Source organism: Neopsephotus bourkii, unplaced genomic scaffold (genome assembly GCF_033783945.1).
Source record: "Neopsephotus bourkii isolate Nb327-2 ecotype Australia unplaced genomic scaffold, CSIRO-AGI_Nbou_v1 NB_668, whole genome shotgun sequence".
Lineage (NCBI taxonomy): Eukaryota > Metazoa > Chordata > Aves > Psittaciformes > Psittacidae > Neopsephotus > Neopsephotus bourkii.
Window position 1 is genome coordinate 1,642,704 of NW_026901167.1, and position 20,400 is coordinate 1,663,103.

The following is a 20,400-nucleotide window of genomic DNA, read 5'->3' on the forward strand; positions in this document are numbered from 1 at the left end:
GCATCTGAAGGTTTGCCACTGCCTTGCTGGAGTCTGTCACCTCCTCTGAACCCTTCAGGAAGGCTGCACCAGAGAAGGACTCACAGCGGTGATAAGAGCCGTGCGTAATCTTCAGAGGAAGCTGCTCAGCTTGCTTCTGCTGCATGCCAGGGAGCGGGGGCTGCCTCTGCCCTCTCACAGGTCGTTTTGTATTGTTGTGCCTTGGACTGGAGCAGCCAGATGCAGACCCAGCCCCTCTTCCCTACGTGCAAAGGGATGGAAGTGGGGTCTGCTCCCAGGAGATAGTGATGGGAGGATAGCTCTGAGGTTAAATTGTTTGTTGCAAACATGTAATCCAGGCCTTGTCTTGCAAAACAGTAACAAGAGAGGGTTGGTAACCAGCATGGGGGCAGTTCTGACTTCCATCCCTGGCAGTGTTCAAGGCCGGGTTGGACACAGGGGCTTGGAGCAAGCTGCTCCAGTGGAAGGGGTCCCTGGGGTTGGAACTGGATGAGCTTTAAGCTCCCTTCCAACACAAACCAGGCTGTGATTCCATGACGGTGATGGAGTAAGTAGTCTGTTGTACCTTGATGTCCTATGGCCAGGTGCTGTTTGTGTGCTCCCTCTGCCTGCAGTGCTGGGTTCAGGATTGTCCTGTAGAGAGCCAGTACCTCCCAGTAAGGTCTCAAAGCCTTCAGCTGTTGTGCTTCTGGCACTGCCGTTAGGGGATAATGGGGTTTTTGGGGTGGCTGACAGCCTTTGGCCAAGAAGCAAGGACTCAGAAGTCATTATGTGCCTGCCTGGCACAGTTGCTTTGCTATAATTAGCAGGGTTTTTTCTGGGGCAGGTTTTGGAAGCATCTGAAAAGGAATGTTCAGCAGTCGGGCACCGTACGGAGCGTGGATTTAAGCAGCGAGTTCTTCACTCACTGTAAACCTGTAAAACACCTCTGATGCATGTCTGCATCTGCTGCAGCTCTGCCCCGTGCCTGGAGGAACACTCATGTAGCTGCCATTAAGTAGATGAGATGTAGGTAGAGTCAGATTTAACATAGTTGCCAGTGAGGACTTACCTAGAAATAGGAACTCTTAGATCTGTACCTAAAAGACCGCATTCTAAAACAGGGATCTTAAGCCAAAGACTTTGGTGCCCCAATCTGATGTTGTCCCATGTTTGAGTGGTGTCGTTTGGTACTAGCCAGAAGAAATCTGGGAAGATGAAGCCCTGCTGCTGGCACTGATGCCTGGTAGCATTAGCAGAGGATGTGTGCATGTCTGAGGGCAGTTTTGCAAATGCAGTTTCTTCTTCTCATTTTCTTCTTTTAAATATTAAACCTATCCCAGACTCACCATGTGAATGGAGATAGGATGGAGTAACGTTTTGCCTGGAAGTCTCTTGCTTAACATTCCATAGATGAGCAGTCTCCTGTAGCAAATTAAAGTGAAGCCAGTTTCTAGATGGTGACAAACTGTTGCAAGCTTTCACTTACATTCTGTTGTGTGCTGAGCTTCGTAACACTTGAAAATCCCTTTGCTTGTGTCCTTCCATCTGAATACTGTGTGTTTGCAGCCTCAACCCTTCACTAGCTAAACCTCCTCCAAGCCTGCCCTTCACTGCCACCTCTTAATAAGAAAACCCAGAAAATGGGAGGGATAACTCTATTTCAGCCATGGCTTTGCTCCATGATGCAGAACAAGTAGGCAGAAGTAACCTGATTGTGCATGACTTCCACGTGCATAAGGCTCCCTGACGTCAGTGGGAGCGTTATGTGCACAAGGGCTGCAGGGCAGAATTAAAAAGGCCCCTTTTCTGTCACAGTGTGCAGAAGAAAATGTGCTTTCTACTCGGGTACAATGAAAAGCTGTAAATCATTAGAAGCATTCCTGTCTCCTGAGAACCTGACATACTGCTTTGCTGTTGAGACATGCTTGGGTGAATGATGAGTAACTGGGAAAAGTTCCTGAGTTGGGTTACTGCTTTTTTTACCCGCTCTGAACAGGTTTGACAGGCTGGGAGAAGCTCAGTGGTGTGATAGGGCAAAAAGAGGAGAGCTGTCAGTGGCTTTTGCACTGTTAGTAACAAGCAAGCAGCACTGAACTGACAGAAGCCACCTTCTAAGGGGTGGGAGCAGGTCCAGATGAGCTGATGCTGACCTGTGCCACTGGTGTGAGCAGCGGAGGATCAGGCCTGTTCTTGACCATGTTGCTCAGCCTCTCTACTAACAAGTGGAAATGCGTTTTACTATGAATGTAACATTACACATGTAACTGGCAGCACCTAGTGCTTTACCACCCAGACACAGGGTTGGCTGCACGCTTACACACATGCACACATACATGTCAGCAGGAAAAGACAAGCATCCCTTTTTCCACGGCATTTGTTGCTCATGCTGATCTTCTTCGGTTTAAATCTGTTGTACCTCTCTTACCTGGTATGTTTTTAAACGCTTGTTGCCTGCAACTGTTCCTCATAGTATCCTGTCCAGGTGATCACCTCTCCCCTGCCTTTTCCTCACCCTTTTTCTCCCTGTGTGCTCCAGTCAGTCGTGCTAGAGAGTTCCCTTAGCACCCCTCCTCCTCCTGGACTCTGCCCCTCCTGGTGCATTTACTAACTGCTGACCTAGTGAATAGATGCCACCTACCACTTCCAATAGATTCCCCTTCCACTGTGACTTAGCTGCTCTTCTCTTTCCCGTCTCACTAAGTTGACACAGTTGCAGGTGATTTGCAGCCAGGCCCCCTGATGATTTAATGCATGTTTGATCTACATCTGGGCCCCTCATTTCACTCCACTTGTGTTTACTGACTCCCTTATCCACAGGCCCTGCCGCCTGGTGCACTTCAACCTTTACCAAAGAGGCCAGCACTTGAAAAAAACAATGGTGCCACCACAGTCTTTAACCCAAGCGTTTTCCACTACCAACAGGCTCTAGCCAACATGCAGTTGCAACAGCCTGCATTCATCCCTACAGGTAAGTGGCTCCCAGCATCATAGTTGTCGTTTTGATGACCTAGGCGTTGAGCTCATAAGCAGATTTGTAAGAGTCCTTAGCACAAGAGTATCGGTGTGTAGTTTTCATGTTAAAAATGGATGAAAAGTTCATGTTTGTTGTTTGACTTTTCCTTCCCCCCCCCCCCCCCTCACCTACTACAGTTCAGAGCTTTTTTCTTTAAAGAGCCTTTCTTAGCCCTTTTGGTTATGGTTTTGGGGTTTTTTCGACTAAGAGAAATGTCTGCATGTTTCTGGAATTCATACTTTCTGTTTCTCCTCCTTATGGTTCAGATGGTTAATCCCAAATTAATTCTTTGACTCCTGCCTAGCACGCTTACGGACTCATGTTAAAATGTCTTGTGGACCTCTATGCCTGCTCACTTGAAGCTGGAGGTATCTTTCTGAGCTTCTGTCTCAGTGACCTACGTATGCCAGCAGCCATGGTGCTTATAGAGGGAACAGTTCCTCTTTAGTCAATACAAATGACATAATCCTCTTTAAAAGCATATATTTCCCTCGTGCTTGGCTTTTGGGCTGTATGATAGCCTGAGCTTTTTAAAAGCAATTTAACTCCCAGCTCTCATTGTACCTTTAAGGTCTCAGAGTAAAATTGAAAGATGCAGTTCAGTCATTCACACAGGAATGGAAATGTGGAGGTGGCAGCGTGACTGCTGACTAGCCAGTTAACCTCTGCTCACTGCAGCCAAGTGGCAGACAAAACCTGCTTAGGGTAGGAACTAGTACAAGTGGCTGAGTGAGGAATATTCCAGAGTTGATAGCTCATTCTTTAGTATCATTATGATCCTTGCAGAGCATCATAAGACAATGCACAGCCTATGTGTTTAATGTTTAATGCTGTATTCACTTGGCAGATTGTATTTTAAGAAGTACCCAGAGTGTTTGTCTGGGCTGCCCCTCAGGCTGAGCACAGAGTGGACCTGCACCTTGTCCTTGCTGCTTCTGGGGGTCAGCCCAAAAGCCTTAGACACAGTCCTATGGTGAGACCAGATAGTGTCTGGTGTTGAGTCCAGAGAGCCAGGACTTAAACCCTGTGCTCACACAGCCTTTATGTTATGAGAGCACTTGGGGACACTCAGAACTCAGCAGCTGCCAAGGTGTTCTTCCAGGAAAGGGGAACCGTGTATGGAAGGACGGAGGGATGCATGCAGTAGCCTCCCTCCGTGTCCTCTGCAAAGTGCTCTTGAAGGGGATGGGCTGAGCTGACCTTTGGCAGGTCTGTTAGGTGCTAAATGAGATGCTTCTCCGGGAAACACTGACACCTTTGGGAATGCCAGTCCCTTGCTGGCTGCACGCTCCTCTTCCTCGAGGTCACAGAGTTGTCATAAGGACACGCACCATCGATTAGGCTTTACCCAGCACTCCCCCTGCTCATGTCTCATGGCAGTGAAATTAATGCAGGGCTGATGCATACAGGTCTGTGTGCCGTCTGGGGACGTGAGTGCTGGGCAGAACAGCACATTTCCAATCAGAGCATGGATCTCTGATGAATTGATGTTACGCATCCCCATTTTCCCTTATGCATCACACTGCAGATGTGGTCTCAGCCTTTGCAGGGCTCTGAAAAGCGAAGCAGGGAAGTGGCACGTAGCAGCTCACACCATGGGGAGGAGAAGCAAAGTGAGCTGCTGCTTTTCCTGGTGTCTCCTGCTCAGTTATTGAGAGATCAGTCCCATGGAGGGAGAGGGGGAGTCAGGGTGTCTATTGAAAATGGCATCGTCACTACAATTGTTTCAAGTCCAGAACAAAACTGCCTCTTTCAGCTTAAACTGGAGACTTTGAAACCCCAGTGCCTGCTTGCAGGAGTGAATTGCTTTTGGAAAGTCGGTTTTAACATGAGTGTGACGTTCCTCTAAGGGCAATTTGTTTTCTGCTGACATGATCGGAAAGAAATGGACATACCTGATACCAAAAACCCCCCAGACAGCCCTGCTTTGTAGGATAGATGAATCTTCTAATACCAGGCTGGGAGGAGAAAGATACTCTCCCCAGAAATGCAAGAATTGATTTGGTTTGCTGTGATCTCTTAAAACTGAGTTTAAACTACTTCTGTACCAATATGCAGAATCTGTTTGCATGTGCTTAAATACTGAATGCTGCAAAGAGAATACCTGCTTTTTAGTTAAAGTGATATCTAACACTGAAGCTTCACTAATGAAATATCCCTTTTGTTCATCTTTCCACGCTTCAATGCATGGTGTGCAGGGTCAGTTCTGTGCATGACACCCACTGCAAGCGTTGGTAGGTTTCTCTACACAAACTTCTCCACTTTTCCTAATCTGAAAGAGACTGTGAGTTAGTATGTGTCAGTGAGAACCTGGGTGCCTGAGTGGTGTGACTGGCTCTCCGCTGTCTTCTTTGAGGCTTAAATGGTTGTATCCCTTTTAATTTCTGTGCAGTGCAGTGTTTCGTGTGACTAATAAGAGAATCCAAGGTGATGTGTTCCCACCCCTGTATAGTTCTACTGCAGAGACAACAACTTGTCACTTAAATGTCTTTACAAGCCATTGAGCCATCCACCAAAAGGAAATGGCAAAGGGAGGATCCTGTTGGTTTAGGTTTTGTATCGGGCATAAGATGGATTAGAGCTTGGAATCGTGATTGTCTTTCTGAGGCTATTTTAGGAGACTGGCTGAATAAAGGTGCGAAGGGGTCAGCCCCTCTGCCAGAGCAGGGCTTAGACCATGGACTGACTGAAGACTCCTCTCTCTAGTGCAGTGTCAGGCGTGCAAGCACAAGGGACCGTAAGGAGGTGCTGCTGCTGGTGCACATAGGATGTAGTGAGGTGGCAGAGCTGAGTACGTGCTCATGGGTGCTGCAGGGATCCACTATGTTCAGGCTCAGCATCTAGGTCTTACTGGGAACTCGTGCAGGTCTTTGAGGGACCTTCCCCTCTGCAGCTGCTGGGCAGAGCAGAGGGGGTGAAAGCTGAGCTTTCATCTTCCAACCAAGGTTATACAAGAGTACCAGCGTCCAGGCATGCCTGCTTCAGCCAGAGGGATAGGGGCATGAGCAGGAGGCCTGGGAAGGGTGCAGGGCTTTTGGGGAGCAGGTCTGAAAGCTTTGGCAGGAATGGCTAAGCACTCTGCTCTTGAGCCCTGTAGTGCAGGGAGGACACACCGCTTGCATGGCAGGGAGCTGAGCCCCTCAAACACCCCAGGGCCATGGCTGCTGGAGCAGAGGGGAAGGCTGGTCTGCTTCCCTGCCGCATGGCTCAGGGGATGGACAGGCCTTCCCACGAGCTCCCCAGCCCCACAGATTCCCCCTGGGTTTGGGGGATGCCCGTGTGTACCCCAGAGCATCCCTCCAGCCCCGTGCTCTGCGGCACAAGCAGCTTCAGGAGGCTGCCAAGCTCCCTGCTGCCACGTTGTCCTTTGGATGCTCCTTCTGCAAATCGTAGCTGTTGAGATGCATTTTGTGTACTTTTCCCTCTTGGTCCCTTCCCCTCTCCATCCATCCCCCCCTCCCCTTCCCTGCAAGAGGGGCGTTTTGCCAAATCCCCTAGGGTTAGGGTGGGAAGGAAGCACGCTGTGTCCTTGGAGAGCTCCCTCGGGCTGCCCGCCGCTCCTGTGCCGTGCGTGCTCCAGCTCTGCCCCGGCCCGGAACATCCTCACTGCTAGAGCGGGGCAGCAGACCCGGGGAGGGGGCTGCAGCCAAGTGCATCGTGTACCTGCGGTGGCTGGCGGGGACGGGGAGGGGAGTGAAGGGGACGGAGCTTTCCCAGGCGGGCGGGGGGGTGCGCTTGCCAAAACGTCCCCAGCCAGAGGACCGCGCGCTGGCTGCGTCTAACTCCCCACGGGTGCGAGCTGACGTGGGCTTTTGCTAGCACACCCGCCCTCTCCCCCCTTTGGAAATGTGTCCCCTCGGAGTCTAATACATCATTGTTCTGCTTATAAATGTACTAAGTGTTGAGAATGTTTTGGTTTTTTCCTTAATTATAATTGTAATTGGCTTTTCCCCTTCTCTCTTGTTTATTTTTTTTCCCAACGCTGTCTTGCTTTGCACTGTGATTGCATGCTGCGCCCCGATGTGTCCTTCATGACGATGTCACATGGCTTGTTGCTGTGATTCCTGCCACGCCCCCAAATCCACCACATGTTGCCATGGTTACCTAAACCAACCAAAACAAACAAACAAACAAAAATATATACCTATATATATGCGCTCCACCCTCCCGTATGTCGCTTCCATGGTTCCCCTCCGAAAGTGCCCATGATGCACGGTGCTACGCCCACCACTGTGTCTGCAGCAACAACTCCTGCCACCAGCGTCCCCTTCGCTGCAACAGCTACCGCCAATCAGGTTTGGCCCTTTCAATGGCTTTCTTTCACGTGTTCAGATCTCGAGGACCGGGCGAGGGCCGGATCCTGTGCGGGGTCCGGAGCGCCCGGCTCGGCGCAGGCTCGGGCGTGTGAGTGTGTGAGTGTGTGTGTGTGTGAGAGGGGATGGTGAGGGGGACCTGCCACGGGCCGCAGCAGGGATGGGCGATGGGCAGGCTTGGAGATGCTTCTCCAAAACCGAGCACTCACCTCAGCCTGGAAACCAGGCTGCAAACCCCTCAGCGCGGTCGCACAGGAGCTGCAGCGCTTCTGCTTTCAGTCTCAAGCAGAAATACCACCCTGAGCATCCTTCCCAGTGGTATTCTGGCATGTCCTGTCCCGGCTGGAAAGTGGAAGTGCAAACACAAAGTGGCCTCCCCCCAGTGCAAGATTGGACTCTAAAAACTACCCCAAACCCCCCCACAGTTGGGGCTGAGGCTCTCAAATCTGAAGCTCAATTACCCCAGCAGCACATCACCCATCCCTGCAGAAGTGCCTGTGGATGTGCAGTACGTGCTGGTGTAGCACTGTCATAAGTGTTCAGGATTCCATGCATGTCTGCCGAGCCATGATTCTCTCCAAAACTTTCCTCTGAGGATACTGAGTTGTGATGGCTGCTTCCGCACCAGTCCTGAACTGTATATGCACAACCCGTCCTAGTGATGCTTCCTGACAGTTTGGTGTGCCACAGCTTCTCCCAGTTAGACCAGAGGCATTTCAGACACTTGGGGTTTTTTATTCCCCAACCCCCCCAGTGCTAACCTTAGCTTTTTGATTTGTCATGCTCTCAGGTTTGGAGCTATTGCAAAGAAAACGGGGTGTCACTTTGTTCTGTAGGGGCTGCCAGCTGTGCCAAACGTCAGCAGTATCTCAGGGGGCATCCTCTAGTCTTCTGCTAGTGCAAGGGCGTGAGGCTTCCAGTCAGTTTGGCCTTGCATAAGTCCTAGGCAGTGTTTTACTGCTCGCAGTACAGCTCACTGGTCTTTCTCTGTGCTTTGTTGTTATGTTCAGGTAGAGCAGGTCTTACTCCTACTCGTGCTGGTGGTGAGAAGAGAGCAGAAATTCCTGCGCAGTGTTGCTCTGTGGCTGTATGAGTCCTGGTTCAGCCAGATGGTTTCAGGGCATTTCTGTCTTAGCTGTAGTCTATGGAGTTAAAATCTGGGTACAGTCACTGCCTACTGCACGAGGCATACGTAGTGGTGCAGCTACGTTGTACTTAACGTGAGGCAAAGTAAAGACATCTTGGGAGTGGATCCTGTTTTGTAAGACACTGATGTACTTGCTAACCTGATACTGAAGACAGAATGGGCAGCTGGATCTCACGACAATGTTTTAATGTGTTGTGTTCTTTGTTTTCTCTCTGCTGTAGATATCCCAGTTATCAGTAGATGAACTGAGTAGCAGCATGTTTGTTTCACAGATGTAGAAGTTCCCGATAGAACAGTAAGTTCCTTTTTGGTATTTCTCTTTATGGTGGATTGCTTTGTCCAAGGGCATCCCCAAGCAGGGGGCTGGCTGGGGCAGAGGGACCCCAGTGCCTTCACACTCTGCCAGCTCAACAGAAACTGAGCTGCTGCAGCACAGGCATGGACCAGCCCTATGGGTTATAACAAGCAGTGTTTCCTTGCGTCTAAAATACCTGCTTTGAGGTGTTGGCAGCCTCCGTTCTTGCATCCCCCTGAGTCTGAAGCTGTGTTTACAGGTTACTCTTGCTCTGCATGGCTCCCAGCTGCCTGCAGATGCCTCAGGGATTTGTGCTGTTGGTGGTGAACTGCTGTGGTAATGAGTCAGCTGAAAAGGTGTAACTTCTCTCCTGCTGTTGGTGGCATATTTCCTTTCCTGGGGTAAGCAGGATTGGGTCAGCAGCAGCTGCTGTGCACCTGCAAGGCTGGCTCGGTCTGAGCAGAGACGTGCTGCACAGCTCAGCTGCACTGGGGGCCTGGCTCGCGGTGGGTTTCTTCAGAGGTCCTTGTGTGTGTTCAAGACCAGGATGAATGCCACAAGCAACATAACCTTCACCCTACCTGCAGATCCTGGGCTTCCCTCGTCTGCTGGTTTTCTCTGAGTGGGAATGCTGGAAGAGTTTGTCCTTCCCTTTGACTTCCAGAGTGTTGTTTCACAGCTGTAGCAGCAGTGGCATTTTTCCACTGCTTTCCTTTGTGAGCGTTCGCTGATGTTCATGAGAGAAAATCCCTTGAGGGTTTCAGTTCATCACTGGATTGTTTTGTCAGTCCAAGAGGGTAAAGAGCAGTTCAGCCAATTCAACAAGAGGTCACCAGAACTGCCCAGTGCAGGCCACTTAGTATACACAGAGCTACAACCCATTTCTTCCTTAAGTCACGTATAACAGGCAAGTACTTACATGATGGCAGTTAATTTGGGAAGCAGCTTACTAATGTTATCTTTAATAGTCATCAGAAGTTACTCATCTTGATAGCCGATCTTTCCTTCTGCTGACCTTAACAAAGCACCATATGTATGCTAACTTTGGCCGTGGACCCCTGTCCACGTAGGGGTGAACACCAAGCTCTCCCCATTAGCAAAGATGTTCTGAATGACCAGGGCTAAGGAGGCCTTGGTAGCCGGGCAGGCCAGCCAAGCTGCAGGAGACCAGCACTGGGTCCCCTGGGAGGCTTTTCACAAGTACATCCCAGGAGAGGCCATTTGCTCCCAGAGGAGGATTCCCTGGGCACGGGCTTTCTGTGGCTGTGATTTGTGTCTAGGCCTCTGCGTCACGGCTGTTTAGGATCAGATTTTCTTGTTACAATCTGCGGTGCTCTCTGAAGGGAACAGGAGCTAACAGGGGCTGGGGATGCCTTTGGCCCCCTCCTTAGTCCCTCCTACCACCCTCTCCAAAAATGAGCCTTATTATTCACCCACCTCCCTCTGTCACTAATTGTATTGTCAGTGTGTGTGGGGTGTGCTGGAAATGGAAAGCCCTAAATGCAGATTAGAGAGGGTGCCAGAATGTTATCACCCCGCATCAGCAAACTAAGAGAATAACATGTTTTCTCTCTGCAACATACTAATGGCAACCCCTTGGATGTGAATGTATCTTAGTAGAGTGGCTTTTATTAAAACACAGATGTGTCCCCCTAACTTCTCACTCTTTCTCTGTTGTTTTTTCTTCCCCTCGCAGCAGATCATGTTGAAATTCTGAACAGTAAAATTATGGAGCACCAGGACTTCTTGGTGGGAAGCTGCGCATGGCCTTTCTGTATATACCCCCTCTTCCCTCTCTCGTTCTCTACCACCTCTACAGTAAGCCTGTTGCAGCCTACATGTTAACCAAAAACTGAGCAATGGGAATGTCAAAAAAAAAAATGAAAAGACAAAAAAAAAAAAAAAAAGCACTATAGAAACACTTAACAAACAGCGCTCTGATATACGAGATATACCAGTAGGAAATTATAATAGACTTTTGTAACACATAACTTTAACACACTTAATCATTTTCTGACTACCATCCTGAGAAGTGCAGCTGCACAGCGGACTGTTGGTTTACTGTATACTATCGATGGATAAATGTTTGTCTTGTTTTTAAAGTGTTATCTTCCTGTTCTGTTTACATCATAGTCTATTGATTTGTTTGGAAGTGTACATCATTATCAAGTATACTCAGTACCATCTTTTCATTATTGTTATGTCTTAAGTTTTCATATTCTGTAGGTTTTATGGGGTTTTGTTTGGTTGTTGTTTTTTTTTTTTACTAAAAATGTTATTGTGGGAAACAGGAATTACGTGCTGGAAAAACACGACACAGGAATGTTCTGCCCTTTGCTGGAGTTTGCTGTTAGTGTCAGCTAAAGATGCTCATGTTAAATGCTCCTTCTAAGCATTTAAAATTTGCCTTCAGACAGAGTGTCCGAACTTGTAGTACAAGGGATGCGAAAGGACAGTTGTCTTTTAGTCCAGCTCAGGGTATTTCTTCCAATACAATGAGCTGATTGTGGAAACCCTTTGGGGAAAGCCGCATGTAAAATCCCAGGGTCGGGAATGATTGGCTCAGCTGGTGGTAAGCATCAAGGGATTTCTGCAGTTCTGTTGTCCATGGAAGTGCATTCTCAGCTGCAAACTGCGCACAATCTCTCACGGTGCAGTCAAAACAAAAGCAAAAGGTGTGAGGTGAGACAGCTTCAGTTGGGCAAAGACTCACAGTGTTGGAGAGGAGCTGGAGCGGGCCATAGCCATGACTTTGCCCAAGCTGTGTAATGCCGTGCCCAGTGGCTTGTCTTCACTGAGCATGCTGAAACATTTCAGCCTGAAAGCTGAGCTGGCTCTCCTTGAGATGCTGTCAGCGTTCTTTACTCACCATTTTCCATAAGTGGGTGATTTTTTTTTCCCTGTGATCTTTGGCCCTCTAAAGCAAACACAGCAGTGACAAGGCAGGAAAAAGCTCAGCATAAGCTTCCTACCGTAGATAAATATTCATCTTAATGGAGCTCCTGTAGGTCAGTGGATTTATTTTGGCACCTTCTACTTGATCAAGAGCAATGTTTGCCTCACAACAAGGGCTAGTTCTCAATACCTCCTTGTCTGACACATGAATTAACTGATTTCCAGCCCGTGCACCCTGGACAGCCCAGCCTGTTACGCTGTATTGCTGAACAATCTGGCTGCAGTATGCATTTTGGTTGAGGATACAACCAAATTCATCCCTGTCATAGCTCTACCATATCATTGGCATTATGGAAGAGATGGATTTGCTGCTGTAAATCCACAAACTCCATAGGAGGAGAAAGAAAATGGTGATTGAAACCAAGCAAGAGGCCACCTCCCAGCTTCAGGGTGGCTGGCCAGCCCAAGCTCGTGGTGGTCCTGTGGGGTGCCAAATTCTGTCAAACAGGTTCTCTTTTCTTTTCCAAGCTCCTTGGCCTTGGTTAGAGACTTACCTTGCCCCCTCTTCTCCAGTGTGAGCACAGATAGTTTGCTAGATGTGTGCCTCCATGGATCGCAAGTGATGGAGGGGCATGTAGGGCACAGCCAGTGTGTCCCAGAGCAGGCCCTGACCATCTGCCCATGGAAAGCCATTCATAGCAAGAAGTTTGAAGAGCCCAGCTCAAAAAGGCCTTCATCAGGCTTTGAAGCAAACCCTGAGAGAGGGGAGAAAACTATCCCCCCCCCCCCCAAGATCTCCTTTATGAACCCCACGTTTGGACAGTCACTTGTCCATAGCTGTTCCCCTGCCATCAGCATCCCCAAGCAGCAGCGTTGTCTGAAATCAGTGACTCCCCTTTGCGTTGGCGACCACATCCCTGTTCTTTTCACCACTGAGTTTCTGTTTCCCAAAAACCGTAACATTGTTAGTGGAAAAAAGTGGATTTGAGTACTTCCTGTTTGAAATTATTTGTGTATCAAACAAATGGGTTTTGCACAACCTGTGCCAGTGCCTCAACAAAGAACAGAACTGATCTTCTTAAGCCAGAAAGGATGCATTCAAGCTTGTATGGCTTTATTGAGTTCAAGGAGGTTGGAATTTTTTCAGTGCTAAAAGGATTTTTGTATATCTTGACACTTTGATGTAACCTCCTCTTCTATTTATCGACTTCAACATCTGGCATAGATGTGCATAGAATGTAAACCTAGAATACAGCTGTTTCCCTGTCACACTTAAAGCACTGAAAAAAAAACAAGAAGAAGAGAAAGAAAAGTGTTTAAGGATTATTTTTTATTAAAGAGGTCCAATGAGGGATGTTCAGGGTAGTTATTAGGTGCCACAACAGTTTTTATATTGCTGGCAAATTTAGAGTTAATTTGTAAATGAATTTAAGGAAAGAAAAGCTTGAAGCACTAAACTTCACCAAATTCAAAACAATCTCGGCAACGATGCCGCTTTGAGGTAGCACTATTGAAGCTAGTTGTGCAATGAACTTGCTCTAATTTTCTTTGTTCAAGAAAGAAAAGAAAAAAAAAGCCAGTCGCCAGACTATAAATTTCCTAAATAGACTATTACAAAGTCACCGAGCTAGTTAGTGACTCTAAACAAATGTCATAAAAGCATGAATATCATCCTTTATTTGACAAGAGATGTATGTAAGTTTGTTTAAATCGATATAATTTTAGTGACATTTTTATAAGCTTCCCACTTTCCATGAACCTATATTTTTTATTTATCCAAAGTGATTTCTCTTTGTCCATTTCTCTCAGCCTTATGCAAACAATATGCAAGAAATGCTGAAACTTGGATAAAACGGGTCATGCAGAGGGAAAATGAAAGCTGAGATGGATCATTTTCACGGGAAAAGGTTGTTAGTAGTTTCAATACAAAGTACTACTACTAAACTGTAACATAAGCAGACAATAAAAGAGGGATTTAAAATAAAATGGATTCATAAAACTATTAAGATTATTTTTGTTAAATACAGTGCTTTTAGTAATTTGGAACATGGTTTCACAATCAGCCCTGGGGGGTGTTGTTGAGTTGGAGGTTTCGAGCTGATGATTTTTGGACTGTGTGTTTTTGCATCGCAACGCTCTAGAAGCCGGGCCCCTTCCCCGAGCACTCCGCAGCACCGGGTCCTCCCTTGCCAGCCCATCCTCGCCGTCTCCCACTGCGCTCGGAGTGTTCCCCAATGGAAGCAGCCCAGATGCCGGCGTTGGGGCCCTCCGGGATGCCGATGGCCGGCGCTGGATGTGGGTATGTGTCTGGTGGATGCAGCTGGCCGGAGGAGGAGGAGGAGGCCGCGTGTGCCCGGTGAGATGGCCTCTCCTCCCTGGGGTGGGAGAGCAGCTCTAGGGTCGTTGGGAAACTGGAGTCCTCCTTTGCTTTCTCCCTTGTACATTTCACAGACATGGAAATTGAAAAAAGTGAAATTTATGAGGAAAATGGAATTTCCCATTCCTGTTGAATGGATTTAGTTTGATATTGACCTGATTTTACCATGTGCCTGTTGAAGGCCTTAGAGTATATACTGTATGTTAAAGACTGTAATAACTTTAAAGAAAAATAGTCAATAGCCTAATCCAAATGTAAATAGAGCTACACCACCTTGTTACTAGGCTACAATGCATTCATTCCTTCCTCCATGTCATCTCTCTTCGTTTCTCTGCCATTAGTTTTTAAGGTTTTTGTTATTGCTCTTTTTTTTTTTTTAATATCTTTAGTAACTAATGAATTTAATTTTGAAGGAGGGGTAGAGAAAGTTTTAAGCTTTTTAAGACATGTATTCAGCCCATTTAGTTCTATCCTAACCCCACACCGAAGCATGGTAAGGTATAGAATACAGTCCATAACTAGTTTGTATAGTTTACAGTTTAAGAACAAAATTAACTTTGTATGTAACTCCTACAATGATAGATTCATTGTTAACTAATTATATTAAGTTGTTGTTGCTATGGCAACAAAACTACAACATGGCTACCTTTGTATACATTATTTGTGAGATTTTCACATGTAAATGAGAAGTGATGTGTAACAGTATGAGCTTGTTCAAGGTACAGTTCGATACTGTCAGAGAAAGAGATGATTGAGTATTTTTAAAATCCCAAAGTCCCATGTGAACGCTGAATCCGTGGCTCCGAGGGTCACTCTTTCAGCCCAGAAGTTTACAACACATGGATTTAGAGTCAGGTTTTATAGCTTGTAGAAATTGTTGTGTGGCAAGGGTTATTCCACAGTATTTTCACTTCCAAAACCACCACAAGCCTGGATTTACCACGTAGGGACCGGTCTTTGCTTTCATTTCAGCTCCATTCACACGGTGGCAACTCCGAGTTAACCCGTCTCAGTACTGTAGCTCCGCCTGCAATCTTCCTCTCTCCCGAATCTGAGCACTCACACGATGCGTTACGATCAGGGCTAAAGAATTAAGCATAGAACTATTTTAGTACTAATTTATACTGGCAAAAACTGTACATAAGAGAACCAAAATATTGTGGAATGACCCCGTAACAGTGTTGAAGATACCAATATGCTGCAGTTAAACTGATTCAGTTCGTGTACGAATGTGTGAGACACACCTTTTTTGCACTTATGTACATAGTCCACGAAAGAAATCCTTGGAACTTATTTTGAATATAAAAAAGTCTGTAATAATACAGGAAAAGTTTGTAAAAGAGATAGGTATTACTAAGGCTTTGAAAAGGAGGAGTTTTTTGCTATAAAACTTATCTGAAAGCATGATGTTGCTTTGCTGTTGTAAAAGCTTTGTAGTTTGCCATAGCTTATTATACAGCAGACTGCTACCAGGTCAGCTCCAACCTGCAGCACAGAGAAATGGGGAACAGTGCTTAATTAAATAGTAAGGTCACTAGCAAAGATTTGAATTCCTCTTTCCATCAGCCTGCATTCCCAAACACACCCCAGGGCATGCTTCTGATGGGTTGTGATGGGTGAATCCTGCTAGGACTCGTAGGTCCGTGGTGGCACACAAGCCTTTTTCCTAGCGCCTAATCCCGTTTCTAGTGGAAGTGTTTGTCTGTTAGAGGTGGCTGTCACTGCTGAGAGTGTTTTAAATCCCAGAGGGAGTTGGAAATGTCACAACTTACTCATTTATTTCTTTTTATTTAACTTTATGGGGCAAGGTCACAAATCGAAGGGGCTGATGAGCAGCGGATGGACAGGGGTGGCTGTGGTTGGCCTTGGGCCACTTTCCTCTGCTGTCCAACAGCAGCGGTGCTTGTTAGGGAGCACGACGTGGCTCGGTGCTGCCAGAGGGCTGTCGGGGCAGGCAGGTGGAGGCTGATGGTGGCATCGTGGCCAGCTTCATGCTTGGAGGTTGACAAAGCCCCGTTGTGTTGGCCGCCAAAGGAAAGCACAGCCGTGGTTCCCCAGCTCTGCTGAGCAGCCTCTTGGTTCCCTTTCCACTGTGTTGTGGTACTGCTGGGGCTCTGCAGTACCGGGGGATTGTGGAGGAGCTGAAGTGCCTGTGTTGACCCATTTCTTTTCATTGGAATAAGTATGCTCCAGCAGGCTGGAGCAGCTCTGCTCTGGAGCCAGGCTGAGAGATCTGGGCTGGGGCAGCCTGGAGAAGAGAAGGCTCCTGAAGGGGAGACCTTAGAGCAGCTCCAGTGCCTAAAGGGGCTGCAGGAAACCTGGAGAGGGGCTTGGGACAAGGGATGTAGGGACAGGGCAAGGGGAATGGCTTGAACCTGCCCGAGGAGACTGAGCTGAGCTCTTAGGCAGAAGCTCTTCCCTGTGAGGGTGCTGAGGCGCTGGCACAGGGTGCCCAGAGAAGCTGTGGCTGCCCCATCCCTGGCAGTGCTCAAGGCCAGGTTGGACACAAGGGCTTGGGTTGGGGCTGGATGAGCTTTAAGGTCCCTTCAGCCCCAACTGGTCTGGGCTTCTCCGACCTTTTCTGCCAAGCCCAAGCCTTGTTGCAGGGTTGGGGCTGAGGCGTCCCCACCAGGAGCTGCTCTTTGGCCACCACTGCCGGCATCTCAGAGGTTCCAGCTCCTCACGATGTCAGCCAGTGCCCAACCAGCCCGCGTGGCCCCAGGGGGCTGGTTAAGGTGGGGGCTGCTGAATGGGAGCCGTAGCATCGCACGGTCCCAGCGTCTTTAAGGTGGGAAATCAGATGTTGCTTTTCTTTATGGGTGTTACAATAACCCAGGCTTTAATACAAAATAACCAGCTAATTCTAATCTCCGTGCTCTCAAGGCCTCACTTTGCTGCAATCTGTTTCCATAACCAAGTTCTTTCCCTTTTCCAGGATTGTGAGAGAAAAATCCTTTGCACTATGTGAAATGAATCGTAGGTGGTCAAACCTTTGCATTGGGGATGAGCATGATCATGACAAAAACACCTCTAAAATCTTTGCTAGTGATCTTTACTGACATCCTGTATCATCAGAAATAACTCCATTTGCCTCTCAAATGAGCTATTTCAACATGCAAAAATAACACAACTATTAAATAAAAGGAAGTTATTTTTCCAAACACACAACAGAGAGAATTACCTGACACCGAATTACAAGGTTCCAGTTCTTTATTACTGTACACAGATGCTATTTGATAGTGGTGGAAGCCAAATGATTTTGTTGCCATGGCTTTTGTATCCTAGCAGATGAGGGGATGATAAGACCATTCATAGATTGGATTCTGGGATTTTGTTGTTTTCTTTCCAATTAGCTTTGCTTTAATTCTGTCCTCATTTTAAACCATTCCGATGAGCCGAGACTCCCCACTCTTTATTCTATCACCTGACAACAGGTCACTGGTTCTTTTCTTCTAGAGAATTGTGTTTTAGGCAATCACTAAACTCAACGAGAGAATGTTCTCCTAAATTGTCCGGTTTGAATCGCAATATAGAAAAGCATTTATACTGTGTAAAGTAGATCTTGAAGTACCTTCTTTTCATAGGCATTTCTGGCAAAACCAAGTAAGGGAAACATTAGATATCAATTTAATGGTATAGGTTAGAGAATATATACAAATACTACCGTTAGCCCTGTGGAATAGTCAGAAGTTCAAGTCTCCTCAGACCCAGGCGTAGGCTAATGCAGTGTTCCAGTTCATAACACCATAGTTCATTCCCTCAACTGCTACAACAGGGTGTACGCTTTGAGTTTCTTTTCCTTTCGGCCACGTTATATTGCTGTAGTGCTTGTACGTGCTTTAGAACTGTGCATAATGCTACTCATTTTAGTATGTTACTTCTCTATTGTTATTGGTTTATTTTTGGATCTTTTAATAAAGTGTATAAAATCCTTGGTTATGTTTTTTATGGATCCAGGTCTGCGCATTAATAGGAGGTTACTGTCGGAAACATTCCCGGTTTAGGAGTCCTGAACTTCAAAGGTTCTGATGTAAAAAAAGGAATAATGGGTGATGGATGAATTGGAGTCAATGCATTATCAAAGCATAGGATAACGGAATCAATCCCTTGCCAGCAACGCACCCTCGCTAGCTGGGATTCTGGAGCCGGTGCCACCTCCTTGCTGGGTGTGCACAGCCTCTGCTGGGAGGTTCCTGACCCGAGCGAGATGTTTGTGCCTTAGCCAAATGGAAAGGAACTTCCCAGCTGCTGCCTTGCTGTTCCTCTCGTGCCTCAGGCCTGCTGGGATGCGCTGGCTTTGTATGGGCCATGTGTCCTTCCCAGCCCTGCCCGGGGGTGAGGGGACCGGAGAGGAGGTAACTGTGAAGAGTAAACCCAGCATCGTCCCAAGGCCGGCAGCGTTTATAGGGCAGTGATGCGTGGGTCAACTCTTCTCTTTCAGTGTTCGTGTCAGACACGTTGTGCACGCCCCAGTGCAGTAAACCCATAGGCAGATCCCCCCTGGAGTTCCCCAGCTCTCCTCCAAGGGCACAGCTCAGCCCCAGGCTGTGCTCTTGGCCTGGGGATGCTTCTTGCTGTCCGTGGCTAAGCCTGGGGAGGCTCACGGAAGAGAAAAGTGTTTCTTGCTGGGTTGGTTTGTCCCTTCTGTAGTGATGCATAGGTTAGAGGTAAGACACTGCCACCTCGGTCACCACCTGCTGTAAAGGGGCTTTAACCTTAGACTGGCTTGAGATCATCACCCGCTCCCTAACAGCTGCTACCAGCCGCTCTCAACACTGGGTGCAGCTGGAGGCAGCAGTGCCAGGCTGCAGCATCGCTCCCCTCACCAGCAACAGAAGACATCGGGAACCCCTGGAGATGTGAGTAACCAGCTCCACAAACCTCTGCGCACGGCCTGGCTCCCACCAGGGCCACGCAGGGGACACAGGGCGATGGGGGAGCTTGGAGCATCAGGAAGGGGCTGATGGCAGCGCAGGGTGAGCGCGGCACAGGAGGGATCCTGGGCCGTTTTCCCAAGGGGGTTCAAGACTTGAGAATGGGGAGATTGGGAGTTGGGAAGTGATTACTTGGGGAGGATGCTGCCCACGGGAGCTGCGGGGGGCAGCCGGGTGTGTTGGTGCTGGGGTGAGGCACAGGAGGAGGCTGTGCAGGTACCACTCCTCCCCTCCATCCTTAGCAGGACAAGGCTTTGACTTTGAGAACGTTACCTAACTGCTCCTGTCCCCTCCTTGTGCCGCCCTGGCTTCTCCTGCAGGGTAACTGACTCTGTTTGTGTGTCAGGGCCACTGAGAGCCTTGTCCTAGAAATGCCTCCTGATGGCACAATTAAATGTCTGAAGCGTTTCTGAACTCAAAAACCCCAGGGGGAACTGAAACCTTTCCAGGCAATGGCTGCATGGAAGGATGGGATCCTTCCCCAGTGCTTCCTCATGAGGTTTCATTGCCAGCTTCCCTCTGATCCATGCTCTCTGTGGAAGGGGATGGGGACTTGCAGGGTGGGCTCGGACACAGCAGCTCTACTCAGAAGCATCCCCACAGGGTCAGGGGTGGGAGTCCCACAGCAGCCCCCAAATTCATGGGTAGCTCTTTAACAAGGGACATTAAATTGGGTTTCAAGGCCAAATGGCATCCTTCGGCCAGGGATGGGGGATTTTACCTGGGATCTGTTTGCAGAAGACACAGGAGTAGCTGCTGCAAACTGTGGTGATGGAGTTGGATTAAAGGCTCTGATGCTGTATTTGTGGCATGCGTCCCATGGAAATATCACAGGATCCAACCTCTCTTCCTCTCCACTGGGCCACGTTTGTGTAGGAAACCCAAGTTTGATCAAAAATCCTCATTTAGCTCTTTGGCTGTTGAAGCTTCAGTGGGAAACACGGGGGGAAACCAGCTCTTTTTGAAGGCTTGCTCCATATTCAGCTGCGCCTCTGTGGTCCAAAGGCAGTTTTTATTCAATCTGGACTCCGTGCTGGATGAACAGATCACTTTGATCTATTTCTTATGAGACAAAGGAGAAGGGAGAAGTGTTTGGCTAATCCCGGGTGACCCGTGGATCTCCAGCACGCTCCCCAGCACAAGCAGCCCGTTAATCCTTCCCAGAAGGGGCTGCACTGGAGCGCAGGGCAGCATCAGTAACAGCCCATGCTCTGAGCTGCGGTTGCAGATGATGGACCAATGTGCCCTGCCTCCAGCACAGCAGCACATCCCAGAACTGGATCCCTGGGAAGGCTCTGGGGTGTCTGTGGACAGGAGAACCTGCGCAGAGACAGATAAAGCCGCAGCCTCAAGGCCACGGGGACGGGCTTAGAGGAGCCCCATGCACTCTTAGAGGAGTCCCCAGGGACTCTTCATCAGGGACTGTAGCGATAGGACAAGGGGT

At 48.2% G+C, this 20,400-nt stretch overlaps 1 protein-coding gene across 11 annotated transcripts in view; it reads left to right on the top strand.

Annotated features, from left to right (window-relative positions):
• The window catches only part of MBNL3 (muscleblind like splicing regulator 3), an 80,040-nt gene extending 62,084 nt beyond the window's left edge, over window positions 1-17,956 (top strand). For 3 of the 11 annotated variants that reach the window (XM_061353220.1, XM_061353222.1, XM_061353221.1), the window contains exons 6-10: window positions 2,800-2,950; window positions 5,194-5,229; window positions 7,196-7,290; window positions 8,677-8,750; window positions 10,447-17,956. In XM_061353220.1, coding sequence (XP_061209204.1) covers window positions 2,800-2,950; window positions 5,194-5,229; window positions 7,196-7,290; window positions 8,677-8,733 — 339 coding nt within the window. In that variant the 3' untranslated portion in view covers window positions 8,734-8,750; window positions 10,447-17,956. The remainder of the gene's footprint in view (window positions 1-2,799; window positions 2,951-5,193; window positions 5,230-7,195; window positions 7,291-8,676; window positions 8,751-10,446) is intronic. The other 8 variants (XM_061353225.1, XR_009725410.1, XR_009725412.1 and 5 more) reach the window with 8 other exon arrangements.
• The last annotated feature ends 2,444 nt before the right edge of the window (window positions 17,957-20,400 follow it).